The sequence below is a fragment of the Aotus nancymaae genome, unplaced genomic scaffold, assembly GCF_030222135.1.
Source record: "Aotus nancymaae isolate 86718 unplaced genomic scaffold, 86718_ANA_hifiasm-v0.15.2.pri h1tg000065l, whole genome shotgun sequence".
NCBI classification, from domain to species: Eukaryota; Metazoa; Chordata; class Mammalia; order Primates; family Aotidae; genus Aotus; species Aotus nancymaae.
The window spans coordinates 7,227,091-7,244,167 of record NW_026988480.1 but is presented as its reverse complement, the minus strand read 5'-3'; the positions used below and the strand labels follow the sequence as shown (position 1 = coordinate 7,244,167).

Below are 17,077 nucleotides of genomic sequence, written 5' to 3'. Positions count from 1 at the left end.
CACTTTTTGACAAAGTTGTAAAACCAATTGCATGGAGTAAACATTCTTTAAAAAAATTGTGCTGGAATAATTGGATATTCATCTATAAAAAACAGGAACTCTGTTCCATGCCTCACATCTTATATTAAAATTAACTAAAAATAGATGATCAACCTAAATGTAAAACATAAAACTATAAAAATTCTAGAAGAAAATAATAGGAGAAAATATATGTGATCTTGGATTTGGGAATTCACTTGGGCCAGGACACCAAAAGCAAAATCCATAAAAGAAAACATTGAAAAACTGGCCTTTATCAAAATTTACAACTTCTGCTCTGTAGAGACGCTGTTAAGAGAATAAAAAGACAAGCTACAGGTCAGGAGAAAATATCTGCAAATCACATGACCAATTTAGAAACTATTTAAAATATAAAAATTACCATAATTATTTGTATATGCCAGCGTTCCCCAATGGACTATGAGCTCTCTGAGGCAGAAAATATTTGCAAATCATATAACCAATTTAGAAACTATTTAAAATATAAAAATTACCCTGATTATTTGTATATGTCAGTCTTCTCCGATGGACTATGAGCTCTCTGAGGCAGTTATTATCTTTTTTTTTTTTTTTTTTGCCTTTGCCTGAATATAATGGGCGTTCTTTAGGTTTTTGTTGAATTAGTGCATGAATGAACAAATGAGTGAATTGATGGATGGATGGGTGGGTGGACAGGTGGACAGGTAACTAGTTTGATGAGCAGGTGGGTGGATGGGTGATGGACGGATTTATGCATTCATGGATGAGCAGGAGTAGGGAGCTAGGAACGTTGATAAAAGCAAAGGACTGGGGTCTGAGTGTTGTCAAGGTGTGAACATGAGCACTCACTTTTAGTTTCCCTCTAGCTCCTAAACTAGAATACCGGTAGACTTTTAAGGACTGCAGAGAATTTTAATCCACTTACAAAGCTTAATATTCAATTCGCTGAACTTACAGTGAGCTCTACAATGTGTCAGGAACTACCCTAGAAGGCAGGCACACCAATATGCCTGCTAGGAATGTGGCTAGAGTTCAAAAGCAGACAAAAACCAACAGCATGGGACAATGGGTGCATTAAGGAGCATGCTCAGAGCCTTGGGGGTCCTGGGAGGGATCAGTGCTGGGAGAGCTTCTAGAGGGAAGGACACACTGACCCTGTCTCAGAACCTAATGCTGAATGAGTCACAGTGGAGGGATCTGAGGGAAGGCATGTGCAGTAAGTGTGGGCAGCACACCAACAGGCCTAGTCAAGCACAGAGCAGGGGTCCCAACCCTGAGCCTTCCATAGGAACCCCTGTAGGGCTTTCTGGAAATAGAAGTGATGAGTCCCACCCTTGTGAATGGGCACAGCAATCCTGGTCGGGCTGGGCAGAGCAGGTGAGAGCCTTGGCAGGGAGGGGTAACATATAAGACACTCAGTTACGTTTTAATTTCAGGTCAACAACAAATAACTTGTAACATAAATATGTCTGAACTATTGCAGGGGGCTAACTAATACTGAAAACTTTAATACTGCTTACTGAAATTTAACTGAAACTGGGTTCCAATTTTATTTGCTAAATCTGTTGACCCCAAGTCCGGGCAGCAGGACGAGACCATGGGGGAAACTTTTTTTCCATTGAAGGAGTTTAAGCTGGCTGTGACATGACTAGATTTGCCAGTGGAAGATCAGTAGGAGGGAGTGAAACAGGGAATCATTCCTCCTTCGGTCCCCAGCCTGGAGAACACGTCCAGCGGAGGGTGGCGGATGGAGTGCAACTCTGATAAGATGGAAAGACTGCGAAAAGGGAACAGATACCCTTGAGGCAGCGTGAGATTGCAGATGAAGTTCAGAGCGAGAAATGATGTGATTTAGTGCAGGGTGAGTAGGACCAGGGAAGCTTCCTGGAGGAGGCACCCTGGGGTGGCTGCTGTTGTGCTGGACTGTTCTAGGGTAAGGGAGCATCAAACTAACTGTGTTTGATTCACCTGATCTCCCAGGTCAGGTGAGCTGGGTCCCAGGGATTCATTACCATGAGACCTGACCTGTGCTGCCTGGCCCCGCCCACATGGACCACAGTTTCACCCCAACAGCAAATGAAACTTGTACAAACCATGACTTGAAAGTCGGGGACACATTTACTTACCATTCCAAAACACAATGTGGCAGAGACTATTAAAAGGGCCCCAAAGTAACAAGCCATGGCCTGCTGCTCGGACTTGGAAAGGCTAAGGAAGGAGTCTTTTCGGCTTCTTCCAGGAAAACGAAACAGCAGCCTGGGGAAGGCGTCTGTGAAGGTGTCAGGTGGTGGAGCCCACATAGAGAGCAGGAATCGGTGCAGGTGGGAGATGGCAGCCAGCATGGGGGCCCCTGCCAGCTGCAGAAAGAAAAGCCGGAGAGCACTGACCTTAGGAGTGGAAGACTCGACTTCTAAATGTTTAAAATAGAGACAAACTTGGAGGGGCAGTTTTGGGAGTGTGAATCAATCACACAATCCCTAGTTTTGAACCCAAAAGGTGGTGTCGCCCTCTGACCTCTCTCTCAGGCCTCCCTCCTCGCACCCCTGCCGGCCCCGCTGGTCTCCCTCCTCCCTTTCAAGGGCTCTTCCTGCCAGGGCCATTCTCTCCTCTGCCTGTGATGACAAGTGGCCTGCTCCCCTGGCCTTTGGCCCCCTTTAGCAGGCCATGGTTGCCATGAGGGGGCAGCTCCCTCATCACCCTTATGTCCCCTGCACCTGGCCAGAGCCTAGTAAAATATACCACTTAGGAAGCATTGAGAAGTCTTGCTGACTTTGATGTGAATTTGGTCAAGCTTAGGTTTCATGGTCCTGGTTATAACACACTGGGAACTTGGTCTGAGATCTGAGGGGTTCTATCACCGGCCCTGTTCATGCTTCTCCCTCCACCTGCTCCAACCAGCTCTGGTACCGACAAGCACTTTCTCCACCTGGATGTTAGACCACCAGGCAGTCACCCCACAGGTCCACATGGTCGATGTGTGCAGACTGTGGACAGGCCTGCAGAGAAGACCCACCCAGCTGCAGCTATAGTCACGGGCTGTGTTCTGTGTGGGTCCTTGCTGGCCTCCATGTGTAAGCCTGGACAGGTACCCAAAGACTTCCCTACGAATGCACTGGGACTCATTTTAGTATTATTTACTCCACAGGTGAAATCAGACATCAGTGGGACTCAGAAGAAAGCAAGCACAATCTATGAGTCTACAGCTGGACAAACTGAGCTGGGTGGTGTCCCGGTCTCCTCCTGGTGCCTATGAGTCTATACTTGCTGCACAGTTAGAACTCTGCTACTTAATCTGGATACAAATTATTTATATTCTGGGCTTTTCTCCCCTTACATAAAAGCATTTTTGCACGTTGCTAAATGGTCCTAATAATGACTAGTTTAATTGTTCCATAAATTCTACGTGCATATAATCTTAAAGGTCAGTAATAACCGTCAGGGCAAACATCATCGATGCTTTTTCTAGAGGCAGAGGTTGGGCAACTGGTTGGTGTTCACAACATGAGCTAGGGCCTGGGACAGCCAGGTTAGAATGCCACTCTCTCTGACTCTTAAGTCCCTTCTCTCTGCCCTGGTTTGCTGAGTGTGTTCCTCAGGGTTTGGGGGAACCCCTTACCTGGAGCAGGAGATCTATGCTTTGTGTCCTGTGTGGCCTGGATCCTGATAGCCAGAGCCTCCAAACTCAGGTCACTTGGCCAAGACTCTCCTTCGGCCCTGATTGCAATTCTGTGCTGTATTAGGGCCTGTCAGGTTGGAGCAAGCTCTTTCCCTGCTGGGACCAGATTGGAAGCACCAGCACCCCAGGAACGTAAGCAGGGCTCCAAGCTGTACTCTGGACCTGTTGATTTGGGGCTTCCCACTCCAGACCAGACTTCAGGGCCAGCTCTGGATGAAGACCTGGCTGTGCCCTGGGGTTTGAGGCAGGCATTCCTGAGAACCTTCTAAGAAGAACTGTGCCTGCCCATAGCTTGGCTGTGATAGTTAAATGAAGTAATCTATGAGAGGCCCAAAGTGCCATTCCTGGCACTTAGAGAAAGCTCAGGAGGTGATAATAACTACTTCTTCTGTAATAATAACATGCTGTTGTAAGGCACAGTACAGAGCAAGTGTTTCATAAATCATGGTTATTGTTGTCATGACCATAACTTACTATATAACTGTTGATATCAGTTATTTAAAAGCACACTGTAAGGGATTAGAAGACTGGAATTCTAGACAGTGTTCACCTTGAGAGCAGTTTGTTCTTCCCTTGAGGAAGGCTGAAAAGAGTACCCAGATCAGCCTGTAATCCCAGCACTTTGGGAGGCCGAGGCGGGCGGATCACGAGGTCAAGAGATCAAGACCATCCTGGTCAACATGGTGAAACCCCGTCTCTACTAAAAATACAAAAAATTAGCTGGGCACGGTGGCGCGTGCCTGTAATCCCAGCTACTCAGGAGGCTGAGGCAGGAGAATTGCCTGAACCCAGGAGGCGGAGGTTGCGGTGAGCCGAGATCGCGCTATTGCACTCCAGCCTGGGTAACAAGAGCGAAACTCTGTCTCAAAAAAAAAAAAAAAGAGTACCCAGATCAATGGTTTATGAGGGAGATGAGAGTTCTTACCCCTGCTACAAAGACGCTGGGGAGTGAGTGGCGCATCATGGAGGAGCAGGATGCCATTGTGTTTTGAATGCCAGGAAGATAGATGCATTTTAATGTCAAGAGGAATAAGAGGATTCCCTGGAGCCATCGAGCCCTCTGAGACAAAAGAACAGAGCAGTCAGTGTGCCACGCCAGTCACTGGAAGGTGCAGACATAGTCACAGCTGTCAGCAGTACATAAAGAGTTCACTGGATTTGATGTTATATAGACCATGAGTCTCCAAGGGACATCAAGTGCAGATGTCTGCAGAGGAGGATGAGTTGGAACTAGGGGTAAGTACAAATCATAACGCATTTTCAGAAGAACTGCTCTGAATTCTGGCCTGGCCATTTCTTTGGACACCAGGATGGAGCAGGTCTAGCAGGCTACGCAGACAGGACTCTGTCCACCCCAGGTCTGTTCTCCCTGTCTGAGACTCAGTCTCTTGAGCTGTAAGAAAATCATCACCATGGAGTGGGCTCAAAGAACGTATTTAGTGCATGCTTGTTTCCTTCCCACTCGTTACATGTATAGAATAGGCCACCAACACTTTCCAAGTAGGTTTTTAAAAATGCAATCCTCGTGGCCGCGTGGTGGCTCACACCTGTAATCCCAGTACTTTGGGAGGCTGAGGTGGGCGGTTCACAAGGTTGGGAGATCGAGACCATCTTGGCTAACACGGTGAAACACTGTCTCCACTAAAAATACAAACAATTAGCAGGGAGTGGTGGCATGAACCTGTAATCCCAGCTACTTGGGAGGCTGAGGCAGGAGAATCGCTTGAACCTGGGAGGCAGAGGGTGCAGTGAGCAGAGATCATGCCACTGCACTCCAGCCTGGGTAACAGAGGGAGATGCTGTCTCCAAAAAAAAAAATGTAATCCTTGAAGAAACCAGAGTCACTCCCCTGTTATAGCTCTAGAGTCTATGGCTCAGACAAACAGTGTGAACAGACAAGCACAGTACAACTGGAGACATGGCAGACCCAGGGGCAAACAGCCTCCTGGACTCGTTCACACTCGGGAGGCCTCTAGGAAGGCTGCTCCCTTCCCCCCTCCCTACGAGGGGCTCACGAGGAACGTCCTTCTGGGTGTATGATCTCATATGCTCTCACCAAAATTACAAGTCCAAGAGAAAAGAAATGACTGCTGGATGGTTTAAAATTTATATGGGCAACGAATCAAGGTTTTCTGTTTGTTTCCTCGGCAACTGGGACAAGGTCAAAAATGACTTCTGACAACCAAAACCTAAACAGTCTGTGAGTGGCTGTCACCCCTCAGGTCCCCTTCAGAGCAGGCAGGGCCGCACATGGGAGAATGGGGATGAATGGAGCTCTAGCCAGCACCAGCCAAGAGAAATGCAATGCAAGCTATGGGGGGAATTTTCTAGTAGCCATGTTTTAAAAAGTACAATTAAACAGGGTGAATTTATTTTATAATATATTTTGTTTAAATGAGTATGTGTAAAATAATTGAAATAGCATCATTTCAGTATATAACCAGCATAGAAATTATTGAGATATTTTACATTAAAAACAAATTTTTTTTGAGATGGAGTCTTGCTCTGTTACCCAGGCTGGAGTATGAGTGCAGTGACACAATCTCAGCTCACTGCAACCTCCGCCTCCCAGCGGGTTCAAGCAATTCTCCTGTCTCAGCCTACCCAGTAGCTGGGACTACAGGTACATGCTGCTACACTTGGCTAAGTTTTTTTTGTATTTTAGTAAAGACGGGATTTCACCTCATTGCCCAGGCTGGTCTTGAACTCCTAAACTCAGGCAGTCTGCCCGCCTCCCAAAATGCTAGAACTATAGGCGAGAGCCACTGCGCCCGGTACATTTTAAATTTTCATACTAAGTTTATGAATTCCAGTGAGTATTTTACACTCACAGCACATCTCAGTTTGGACTAGCCACATTTCACGTTCTCAATAGCCATGTGTGGCTAGTGGTGACTGCTGGACAACACGGCTATAAACTTCCTGTGGACAGAGTGGAAGGGCCCCTTTCTTGCCTGCATCTGATTGAGGGATGCCATAAAGCCTTCTGAGTAATTGCCATTATTATGACTTTCATATATGGAACATCTTCTAGATGCCAAGATGTTCCAAGGATATGTTTGCATGTGTACATACAAATACACACACACACACACACACATGCACACTCTCTCTCTCTCTCAAATCCTAGCAAAACCCACAAAGTATGTATCATAGTTCTATCTTATTAAGACTTGAAAAAAGTTAAGAAACTTGCCTAATGGCACGTGGTCAAAGAGGAGCTGGGAGTGAGTTTTAGGTCTGCTGATTCTAAAGTCTGTGCATTTTCATTTTCACACAGTCAAATCATAGGATCTTTAATCCTGGGTGTTAAATTCCATCATTAGAAAGTCATTTGTGTTTATCTTGAAGATGACTTGTTCTTCCAGCACCCTGGATGCAGCCTACACTGAAGTTAGGGCTAAATTCCTCTAGCTTTGTCCCAGAGAGAGATGCCAATAAATTAAGCAGCCAGTCCTCATCGGGCCCTAATATTGGTACCAGAGGAGCAGTAATGAACAAAATAGATACATTCTCTACTCTGCAGCTTCCAGTCTTGTCGGGGAAGACAAATAGTAAATCAAATAATTGCTTAATGAAGACTTCAGTAGATACTGATATGTGCCTGCAAAACAGGTCCCTGGTTGGCCTTAGCCAGCCCAGCTCTTCCCTTTTTCTTGCTTGTAATTCTCACAATAAATGTTGAACGTGCTAGGAACACAACATCCGGAGATAAGGAGGAACTACTTGGAACAGCCTGGGCTCTGCTCCCGTTCCTCTGAGAAGAGGATGCCCTCCAACACTTTAGCACAGCATGTTATGTTCCCCCAGCTTATGAAACTTCAGGGCAGGCTGCTTTCCAGGCTCTCTGAACTGGTGCAAGTGGGACACACATAGGACTCTGTCCACCCTGGTCAGCTTTCCTGAGCCAGGGGCACCGGCTCACCCTGCAGCCCAGGCTTCTGTTGTCCCTGGCTGCCAATCTGTGAGTGACAGTTGCTTTGCCTTGCTGTGTAAGTGTTCTCTCTCATCAGACTCATGGTTTTTTTTTTTTTTTTTTTTTTCCTTCGGGAGAAAAGCCAAATCTTCTCCTGCTTGGGCTCCTTTAGAACCTGTTTCCTCTAGCCTAGGGAATTTCTCTTGCTTGCAACAAAGTGATCTCCAACAAGGAGGCAGGGACTGGTGCACTGGTGGAGGAAGCAGAAGTGTAGAGGAAACCAGCCTCATCCTGCCTGGTTCTCCTTACAGAGCAGACATGAGCCAAGGAGTGAGAGGGAGGCTGTGGGGGAAACTGACAGACCTGGGGAGGAAGGGCCTGAAGCTGGAGGGGAACTGGCCCTTGTTCTCTAGGTTGCTATAGGACCCACTCAGCCCTGGGAGTGGCCTTGGTACCCTGACCACCCTCTAGATGGGAAAAGGAAGACAAGGCAGGTAGGGGAGGGGCCGGTTCTGACAGCAGCAGGGCAATGAAGCAGAATATGTGGGCTCATCTTCCACCACCACAGGAAGGCAATGTCCCATGCTGTTGTGGGATCCTTCCCTGTCTCATGGGCCCCCTCCCCAGGGCTCATCCAGGCCCATCTGTGCACATTTGCCTGGTCTTCCTGGTAGGAGCTCCCATTCCTACAGGGAATGGGGAACCATTGCCTGCAGAAAGGGTCGCCTAGGAGAAGGAGGTGCAGGGACTTTGAAACCAGACTTCCCTCCACTGAGGGACTGGATACTTTCCATGAGCCTTGGTGTCTTCACTTGCAGAGTGGCTAATACTGCTTGCATTTATGACTGTCGCCAGGATGAAGAGAGAAAATGGTGTGTCTAAGCAAGTAGGCACTAGCCTCCCTCCTCCACACTGCACCAACACCTACTTCCTGTGCCCCTTAGGGTCTCCTGGAAGCACTGGGGGGAGTTCCAGGCTCTTGAGTTCTGCTCCATGCAGAATCCACATACCCTAGTATGCAAAGCATGTCTCAAGTTCTCCAGGCCCTTCACTGTCCTGGCCACCCCCATCTGCCAGCTCAGAGCATCATCTCTCAATATGGAGCAAATCTGTTGTCTCGCACCTTGTAGCGCTTGTGTGACCTCTGCCTTCCGGATGGCATCACAGTGCATCGCCTCTATCTGCATGGCCCCGAGCACCCCCGTACCTGATTCCATGATGCCATAAGGGTGAGGTCCATAAATGCGTGGCAAAGTCCTCTGTGAAACTGGTCGGTGACATCTCCAGCAAGAGTAGCAAGGTGGCCGGAAACTGCATAGTAGGTGAGGCTCACTCCAACCACAGAGAGCTGCAACATCCAGCAGAAAGGCCTTCAGATGGCTCCTGAGGAAGGGCTTACCTGGCACCTCACGTGACACAGGTTGTAAGTTACAGTCATGCATTGCTTAATGACAGGGATGCCTTCTGAGAAATGCATCACTGGGTGATTTTGTCCTTGGGTGAACACTGTTCACAAATACAGACAGTCCCACACACCTAGGCTATATGAGACAGCCTGTTGCTCCCAGGCCACAAAGCTGTGCAGCATGTTCCTGTACTGAATACTGTAGGCAATCATACACAATGGTAAGTACTTGTGCATCGAAATATATCTAAGCATAGAAAAGATACAGTAAAAATCCAGTACAAAGGTAAAAAATGGTCCACCTGTATCGGGCAGTTACCATGAATGGCGCTTGCAGGACTGGAAGCTGCTCTGGGTGAGGCAGCGAGTGAGTGGTGAGTGAAAATGGAGGCCTAGAGCATTACTGTACACTATTGTAGACTTTATAAACACTGCACACTTAGGATACACTACATTTATAAAAATATGTTTCTTTCTTCAGTAATAAATTAACCTTAGCTTACTGTAACTCTTTTACTTAAAAAACTTAAATTTTTAAACTTTTTGACTCTATAATAACACAGCTTTAAACACAAATACACTGTACAGCTGTAAAAAAATATTTTCCTTATATCCTTATTCTAAAAGCTTTTTTCTAGTTTTAAAAGTTTGTAAACTTTTTATTTTTCAAACTTCTTTATTAAAAACTAAGCTGCAAACAGACATATTTAGCCTAGGCCTATACAGGGTCAGAGTCAAGATGTCATTAGGTGATAGGAATTTCTTAGCACCGTATGATCTTATGGGACCACAACCTTGGCTGAGATTCGTGTGGTGCGTGACTAACTGTGACAACACTGAAGGATGCCCGATCTCAAAGCTGTTTTGAGATTACCCTACACAGGGAGAAAACTGCAATAATGCTGGCGGTAGCTAGTGCATAATCAATTTCTTATTTAAATTAGTTTTTAAAGATACAAACACTTTATTGCTATTTTTGAAAAAGAAAATGACACAAGCGAGGCTACCTCCAACCAGTTCCTTGGCTTTCGCCAGTAGCTGAGGACACCCTTGTCCAGCATACGGTGGAGTTGAATGTAGAGGTGTATCAGGCTGAGCACCAGGAAGACCAGCTGGCGGAGACAGTGTAAACAAACAAGATCAACGCAAATGCTGAGAAACTGTTTTTTGAAGACCTCCACATGTGACCAGCTCCCCTACCTTTGAGTAGCGAGGATGCAGGCCCATTTCCTGTTCTGTAGAAATTTAACCCTACACTTGCTCTTCAGTAGGTACTTGGGGTGGTTTGGTGCCTCTCCACAAGTCAAGCACTCACAGAAACTCCATGCCAGGGGTTAGAACCTGAAATGGCCTCTGCACTCAGGGAAAGCACAGAGTACAGGTATCTATGGCCATGAGGCCTCTCCACCACCATGTCAATCCTCCAGTCCTTCCCTGGCACCACTCAAAAGAGTGAGTTTCTGTGTATGTGTGAAATAGATAACATATGAACTATATACATATATATTAGTAGTTTTCTCAGCCAAGTAAAGCCTTCTTTTTTTTTTTTTCTTTTTTTGAGATGAAGTCTTGCTCTGTCTCACAGGCTGGAGTGCAGTGGCGCGATCTCGGTTCACTGCAACCTCCCTGGTTCAAGCAAATCCCCTGCCTCAGTCTCCCGAGTAGCTGGAATTACAGGGGCATGCCACCACGTCCAGCTAATTTTTTTCGTATTTTTAGTAGAGACGGGGTTTCACCATGTTGGCCAGACTGCTCTCAAACTCTTGACCTCACGCAATCTGCCCGCCTCGGCCTCCCACAGTGCTGGGATTACAGGCGTTAGCCACTGCACCTAGCCCCCAAGTAAAGCCTTCTAAAGCTCCCTTATAAGCACTTTCTTAAAGTTCTCTACGTGGTTCTCTCTCCATTGTTGAGTTATCTTTTGATTCATGCCTTCAATCACTGAACCAAACTCATATTTAGTTATGGATTTGAGAGGAACCAGAGCACATCGTCAGGGCTTAGGCATCTTCTCTGTCCTCTGCTGGAGTTACCTGCGTTGTGTCCCACTGGCCCGCTGTAGGGAGCTCCACACATAATCACAGCAGGATTCACTTTTGGGTGCTGAAGTGCTGTGCTGAGCCCTATTGGAGCCTGAGGCAAAGAAACTGTCAGGAAAACTGACCCTGCCATTGTCTACAATTTCCATATTTTGTCCAATATGATTTTTTGATATGAATTCTGATTTTTCATAAATATTGCACCAGAATAGTGTTTGCTTTGATTACCAAGTATTTGTGGTGCCCCTTAAGTTTGATGCCCAAGGTAAGTGCCTCACGTGTCTCTCCCAGGCAGACCCTGACCAGTGTCCCATGCTCCCACCCTCCCTTCTACCCACACCAGCGTGCGCTGAGCTCTATGCAAATCTCAGCCTTTCCTGGGTCACTGAACAGTCCCTAGAGTCTAAAACCTCTTGGGACCCCCCTCTTCATTGCTAAGGCAAAGTAACCTTGACTTGAAGAGTCAGCAGGACTTAGTTCTTCATAGCAGAAAAGTCAACTACAGGCAGAAAATCAGGAACGTTCTCAAGGAATAACTGAGAGTGACTTCTGGTGTTTTGGATTGTTTGGTGAAGCTGTGTGATCTCACCAAGATCCCGGGTTCTATGGATTGAAGGTTTGTGTTCCCTTAAATTCACAAGTGGAATTCCTAACTTCCAGTGTGGATATATGTGGGGATGGGGCCCTGGTCCTATAGGATTAGTGTCCTTACACAAAGAGACTCTAGACAGCTCTCTCTTGCTCTCTTTCCCTGTGTATACCCACAAAGGAGAGGTTCTGTGAGCACACAGTGAGAAGGCGGCCATCTCCCAGGATGAGAGCTTTTGCCAGAATCTGACCAGGCTGGGATCCTGATTATGGAATTCCAGCCTTGGAAGTGTGGGAAATAAATATCTCTCTCTTTTTATTTTTATTTTTATTTTTTTGAGACAGAGTTTCACTCTTGTTGCCCAGGCTGGAGTGCAATGGTGCAATCTCAGCTCACCACAACCTCCACTTCCTGCGTTCAAGTGCTTCTCCTGCCTCAGCCTCGCCAGTAACTGGGATTACAGGCATGCACCACCACGCCCAGCTAATTTTATATTTTTAGTAGAGATGGGGTTTCTCCATGTTGTTCAGGCTGGTCTCGAACTCCCAACCTCAGGTGATCTGCCTGCCTTGGCCTCCCAAAGTGCTGGGATTACAGGCGTGAGCCACCACGCCCAGCCATAAGTGTCTCTTTTTAAAGCACCCTGTGTACACTATTCTTTACAGCAGCCTGAGCTACATCCCCCAGGGTATCTAAACATCAGGCCCAATTCCCCCGTGATGAATTTGGTACCTCAAGACAGGTCTATATTTGCACTTGCCACACATGTGAGAAGTGGTTTCCCCACTGGGGGTCTTCTTCATCTCGTGCCCCTGCACTTAGTGTGATGCCTGCCACATGAAGGGGCCATGACAAGAGTGTGCCCAGAGGGGTGGGGAAATGGGTGGGGAACTAGTCCCGTCTGGTGGAGAAGCCCAGCCCAGGTGAAGCTCCATCTCCCTGTGCACCTCCAGGAGGCCCAAGAGGCAGGTCAGCTTACCTGAGGAAGCACAAGGTGGCACTGCAGGGCTGAGTTGCTGCGGAAGATGCTGAATGACTCCACCCGGGATGAGGGGATGAGACTCCCTGTGGGGAGAATCTCCACGCTCAGGGACACGCTGGTGAAGAGTCGGGTTGGAGGGTTATAGAGGGTGAAGTGTACAGACACGACCCTGGTGCTACGGTCAATCCACGTGTTGGCCCTGAGTCGGGACAGGGCTGTGTGGGCTTCAGGCCTGTAAAGCAGCACACGCTGGGGTAGGGCAGGGCAGGGAGGAAGGCGCAGAAGTCGAATGAGGCTCTGAACTGCAGGTCCCATGCTGGGAACACCCCATGCAAGACTTCGCAAGGACAAATAGTGCCTGGGCTTCAAGGGGCTGGACAGATGGCCCTCTATATCTAAAGGATGGCATCAATGGCCCTCTGTCCTCACTTCTTGACCCACCCTCTTCCCTGCAGGAGCCCAGGGGACCCTCAGGCAGGAGGGACCTGGAGAACAGAGGCCTCCATTTCCCAAACCCCATGTAAGGTAGAGATGCCCAGCATCTCTCCCCAGGGACTCAATAATATTTATTTTTCTTTTTTTTCTAGCGACCCCATTGTTTGGAACAAACAAGTTTGGGGAGGCAGTTACTAAATACAAATTAAATAATTTACTTCTTCTTCTTCTTCTTTTTTTTTTTTTTTTGATGGAGTCTTGCTCTGTCGCCAGGCTGGAATGCAGTGGCACAATCTTGGCTTATTGCAACCTCTGACTTCCTGGTTCAAGCAATTCTCCTGCCTCAGCCTCCCAAGTAGCTGGGACTACAAGTGTGTGCCATCTCACCGAGCTAATTTTTGTATTTTTAGTAGAGACGGGGTTTCACCATGTTGGCCAGAATGATCTCGATTTCTTGACCTCGTGATCTACCCACCTCAGCCTCCCAAAGTGCTGGGATTACAGGCATGAGCCACCGTACCTGGCCTATCATTTATTTCTTAAAGAGTATTCCTCAAAAGCACACATTAGTGTAACTGCCTAGAGCTCCCCACTGTTCTAAGACCATCAGTGTTACCACTGGGTCAGCACAGCTCTAACCCAGTGTGAGGAAGCCAGGGGTGGCTGTGGGCAACAGTGTGACTGGCTGGATGGGGCAGGCAGCCTGACCTCAGACCTAGCTTGTTACGCACTTGAACGTCCACCCCTCATCCTTACCACATAAGAAAAGTAGCATGGGGCCTACTCCACAGAGCTGGGTGAGGATTAAATGAGACAGTAAACACCCAGCTTGGCACAAGGTCAGCACACAACAAATGCTCCTTACTTTCCATGAGCTCCAGATGTTCTAGCAACCACTTTACGAAAGAACGTTTGCTTTGTGCTGTCCCACACACAAGGCCTGAGCCTGAGTGATGCTCCTATCATTCACAACAATGACAAGTCTTGCTGGAGCCCCTGGCAGTGGTGCACTGGCCTCGGGGGCCTGTCTGGAGGCTTCACCTGCTACAGATGCGCCGTGTCCTGCAGGCACCAGAGCTGGAGTGGCGGCAGCAGGCAGGATGAGTGCTGGCCCTCTGAATCTCACTTACCTTGTTCTGCCCAGACTAAGCACATAGTCCTCCCTTGCCCCACAGCCCCCAGGACCATTCAGGGTCACGTTTTGGTTCTCTGGGTCTATCAGGCAGGGCTTCTCAAGGCCTCCAACTTCGGGGCTACATGTAGGAAGAGAGTCTTCGATGAGCACTGAAAATGGCCTGGGAGCCTGTAGAACAAACCAGCAGTCAGAAGAAGACACAGATGCTATTCCTAAAGCTACCCTGCAATCCGGGGTCTCCAGGTCTGGCCAGGCCACACGTGAGCACATGCTCTGTCCTGCAACATGGTGCCCTTCTCTCCTCATAGGATCATTCTGCAGCCTGTTACATTCATGGTCTATGGACTCGAGCTCAAGCTACAGGATCAAGGCTCCACCCACGGGAGGCTGGCATCTGAGGTGTACACAGGTCTAAGGCTTGGACCACTTGAAGACTTCCCCATAATGAGATGCCAGGTAAAGTACCCATCTCAGGGCTCACTCTCCCAATTAGAAAAGGATATGGATTTTTTTTTTTTAATTAAAAATCCTAGTTTTGTCTAGAATGCTAGTCTGTAAGGCCAAAGAGTGAATTGGATAAACCTGCAGCAGAATGCCAAGGAAGGAAGAGGCTTTGGGAAAGGGTTCATAAGGGCGAAGGAAGGAAGGAAGGGCGAGGCGCACCCTCTTCCCAGCCCCGGCATCAACAATTCCAATCACCACCAAACTCTCAGAGAGGTTCAAATGATCTGCTGGGGTCCTGTCCCAGTGCGGCCTAGACTTCTCTAATTCCATTTATTTTTGGAAGCAAAAGGAAAAGGAACATCTTACCTTGCATAAATGGTTGGGAAAAACTTTTAGCTGCTTAATTATGGAACTACCTATTAGGTAGCATTTTCCTCCAAGAGCTCCAGGCTGAAAGAAGAAAAACAGATGAGGACCTGGTGTGCTGTGGACTTCTAACCTCATCAAACAGTGCTCAAAGGGTGTGAGGGGGCTCTGGGTAACTCCACCTGCTACCGTAGAGATCAGAGTTTTACTTTCCTTCCAACATCGTTTTAGGGATACAACCAACATTCTAAGGCAGCAGCGACCTCCTCAGACTTGTCCTGGAAAAGGGCTAGCGTTCAAATGATGTTTGTAACTTATGTCACAGGAGAATGTTCTCTTTTATCTTCTTTGAAAGTTTCTCCAGTGTTATCAGCTCAGGAGGCCATATAGAATACAACCAAATAAAACTAGCAATAAACTGCCTAAGGAATATGGACAAATATATTTCTCTCTTTTTAAATTTAGAGACAGAGTCTAGCTCTGTTGCCCAGGCTGGAATGCAGTGGTGTGATCTCAGCTCACTGCAACCTCCACCTCCCAGATTCAAGCAATTCTCCTGCCTCAGCTTCCCAAGTAGCTGGGATTACAGGCACATGCCACCATGCCTGGCTAATTTTTGTATTTTTAGTAGAGATGGGGTTTCACCATGTTGGCCAGGCTGGTCTTGAACCCCTGACCTCGTGATCAACCTGCCTCAGACCCCCAAAGTGCTGGGATTATAGGCGTGAGCCACCGCGCCCGGCATATTTCATTTTTAAACATGGGAAAGGGGTTGAAAATAAAAGATGAGCAAGGAACGGGGATTATGCAAAATGCATATTCACTTTATCTTCAGAACTTGGGATCAGCCTCACCTCTTTCTGGAAGCTTCCTTGCATTTCCTCTGTTTTCAGGTGGTTCTTTTTTCTCCCTTTCAGGGTATTTTGCACAATGAACTAGATTCTTCCATTTCCTGACCTCGCACCCCATCAACCTGAGGGCTCCTGAGGCTCTGCCGTGGCCCCTGTGTCTCTTTCGGGCCTGGCAACCACAGGAATCTGGAGAATCCCGTGCAGCTCAGGAGGGTGTCATGGGATGGGGTGAGCGGGTTCTGGCAGGAAAGGAACAGGATGCTCTCCTGGCCCCCGCTGGAGAGCCACTGGCCTCACACCTGCATGGTCATTCAAGAAGCTACGCATTGTTGCAGTTCAGCATCGGTGACTGTTTCGCCCACTGCAAGATGGTTTTTCTGAGACGATCTCCTGTGAGGAGGAAATGGAAAGCTCACCTGAGCCCCTGGCACACGGGTTGATGGGGAGCCTCCCGGGTACAGGCCATCCAGCAGTGTGGTCAGACTCCAGTCCCACCAGTCAGTGATGTTTCTCAGGCCACCCAAGGAGTTTCTGGCATTTCTGAACGCAAGAACAAAAATAAAAGTTGCTTCTACATCACCAAAAACAATTAAATGTGAGAACAAAAGCATGTTTTCCTGCCATTTTTTCTCTCATTCAGATTTCAGGTACTCCATAGGAATTAAGCTAAAGCTGTCTGCAGCGCGAAGCATGAAACCCTGCAACTCACTTTGCTCCTTAGCAACAGGAGATAAGAGAGAATGGTGGATGAAGCACTTGTTCATTTGCTTACTCAGTCAGTCACTCAACAAACATTACTATGCAACTACTAGGCGTCAGACACTCTTCTAGGCACTGGGAAACAGAAAATCAATTCCCTGCCCTCCTGTGGGCAAACAGGCAACAAATAAGATAAATAAGCAAACATATACTATGTTAGTGACAAATATGAAGGAAGAAAAAAAGCAGGAAAGACAGGTAAGTGGTGGGGTGAGCAGGTGGAGTAAATTTTAGTTCAAGTAGCCATGGAAGGCTTCAGTAGGCGGTGACGTCAAGTAAAGACCTGAAGGTGAGGGTGGAGCCCATGGTCATCTGAGGGAGGGTGTTCCAGGCAGAGGGAATGGCGAGGGCTTCCACAAGCCAAAGGGTGGAAAGGTGTGGGGGCCACAGGGCTGGCGCAGAGGGAGCACCAGAGCCTGGGTAGACAAAGAGAGGCGCTGGGACACCCAGACCAACACCCAG

The 17,077-nt window shown here is 47.7% G+C and overlaps 1 protein-coding gene across 1 annotated transcript in view; it reads right to left on the bottom strand.

Annotated features, from left to right (window-relative positions):
- Positions 1-17,077, bottom strand: part of PKD1L1 (polycystin 1 like 1, transient receptor potential channel interacting) — a 159,410-nt gene that overhangs the window by 25,055 nt on the left and 117,278 nt on the right. The window contains 8 exon segments of the mRNA XM_064366637.1: positions 2,145-2,375; positions 4,620-4,754; positions 8,818-8,958; positions 10,023-10,127; positions 12,623-12,857; positions 14,191-14,363; positions 15,006-15,089; positions 16,273-16,396. Of these exon segments, the coding sequence (XP_064222707.1) occupies positions 2,145-2,375; positions 4,620-4,754; positions 8,818-8,958; positions 10,023-10,127; positions 12,623-12,857; positions 14,191-14,363; positions 15,006-15,089; positions 16,273-16,396 (1,228 nt within the window).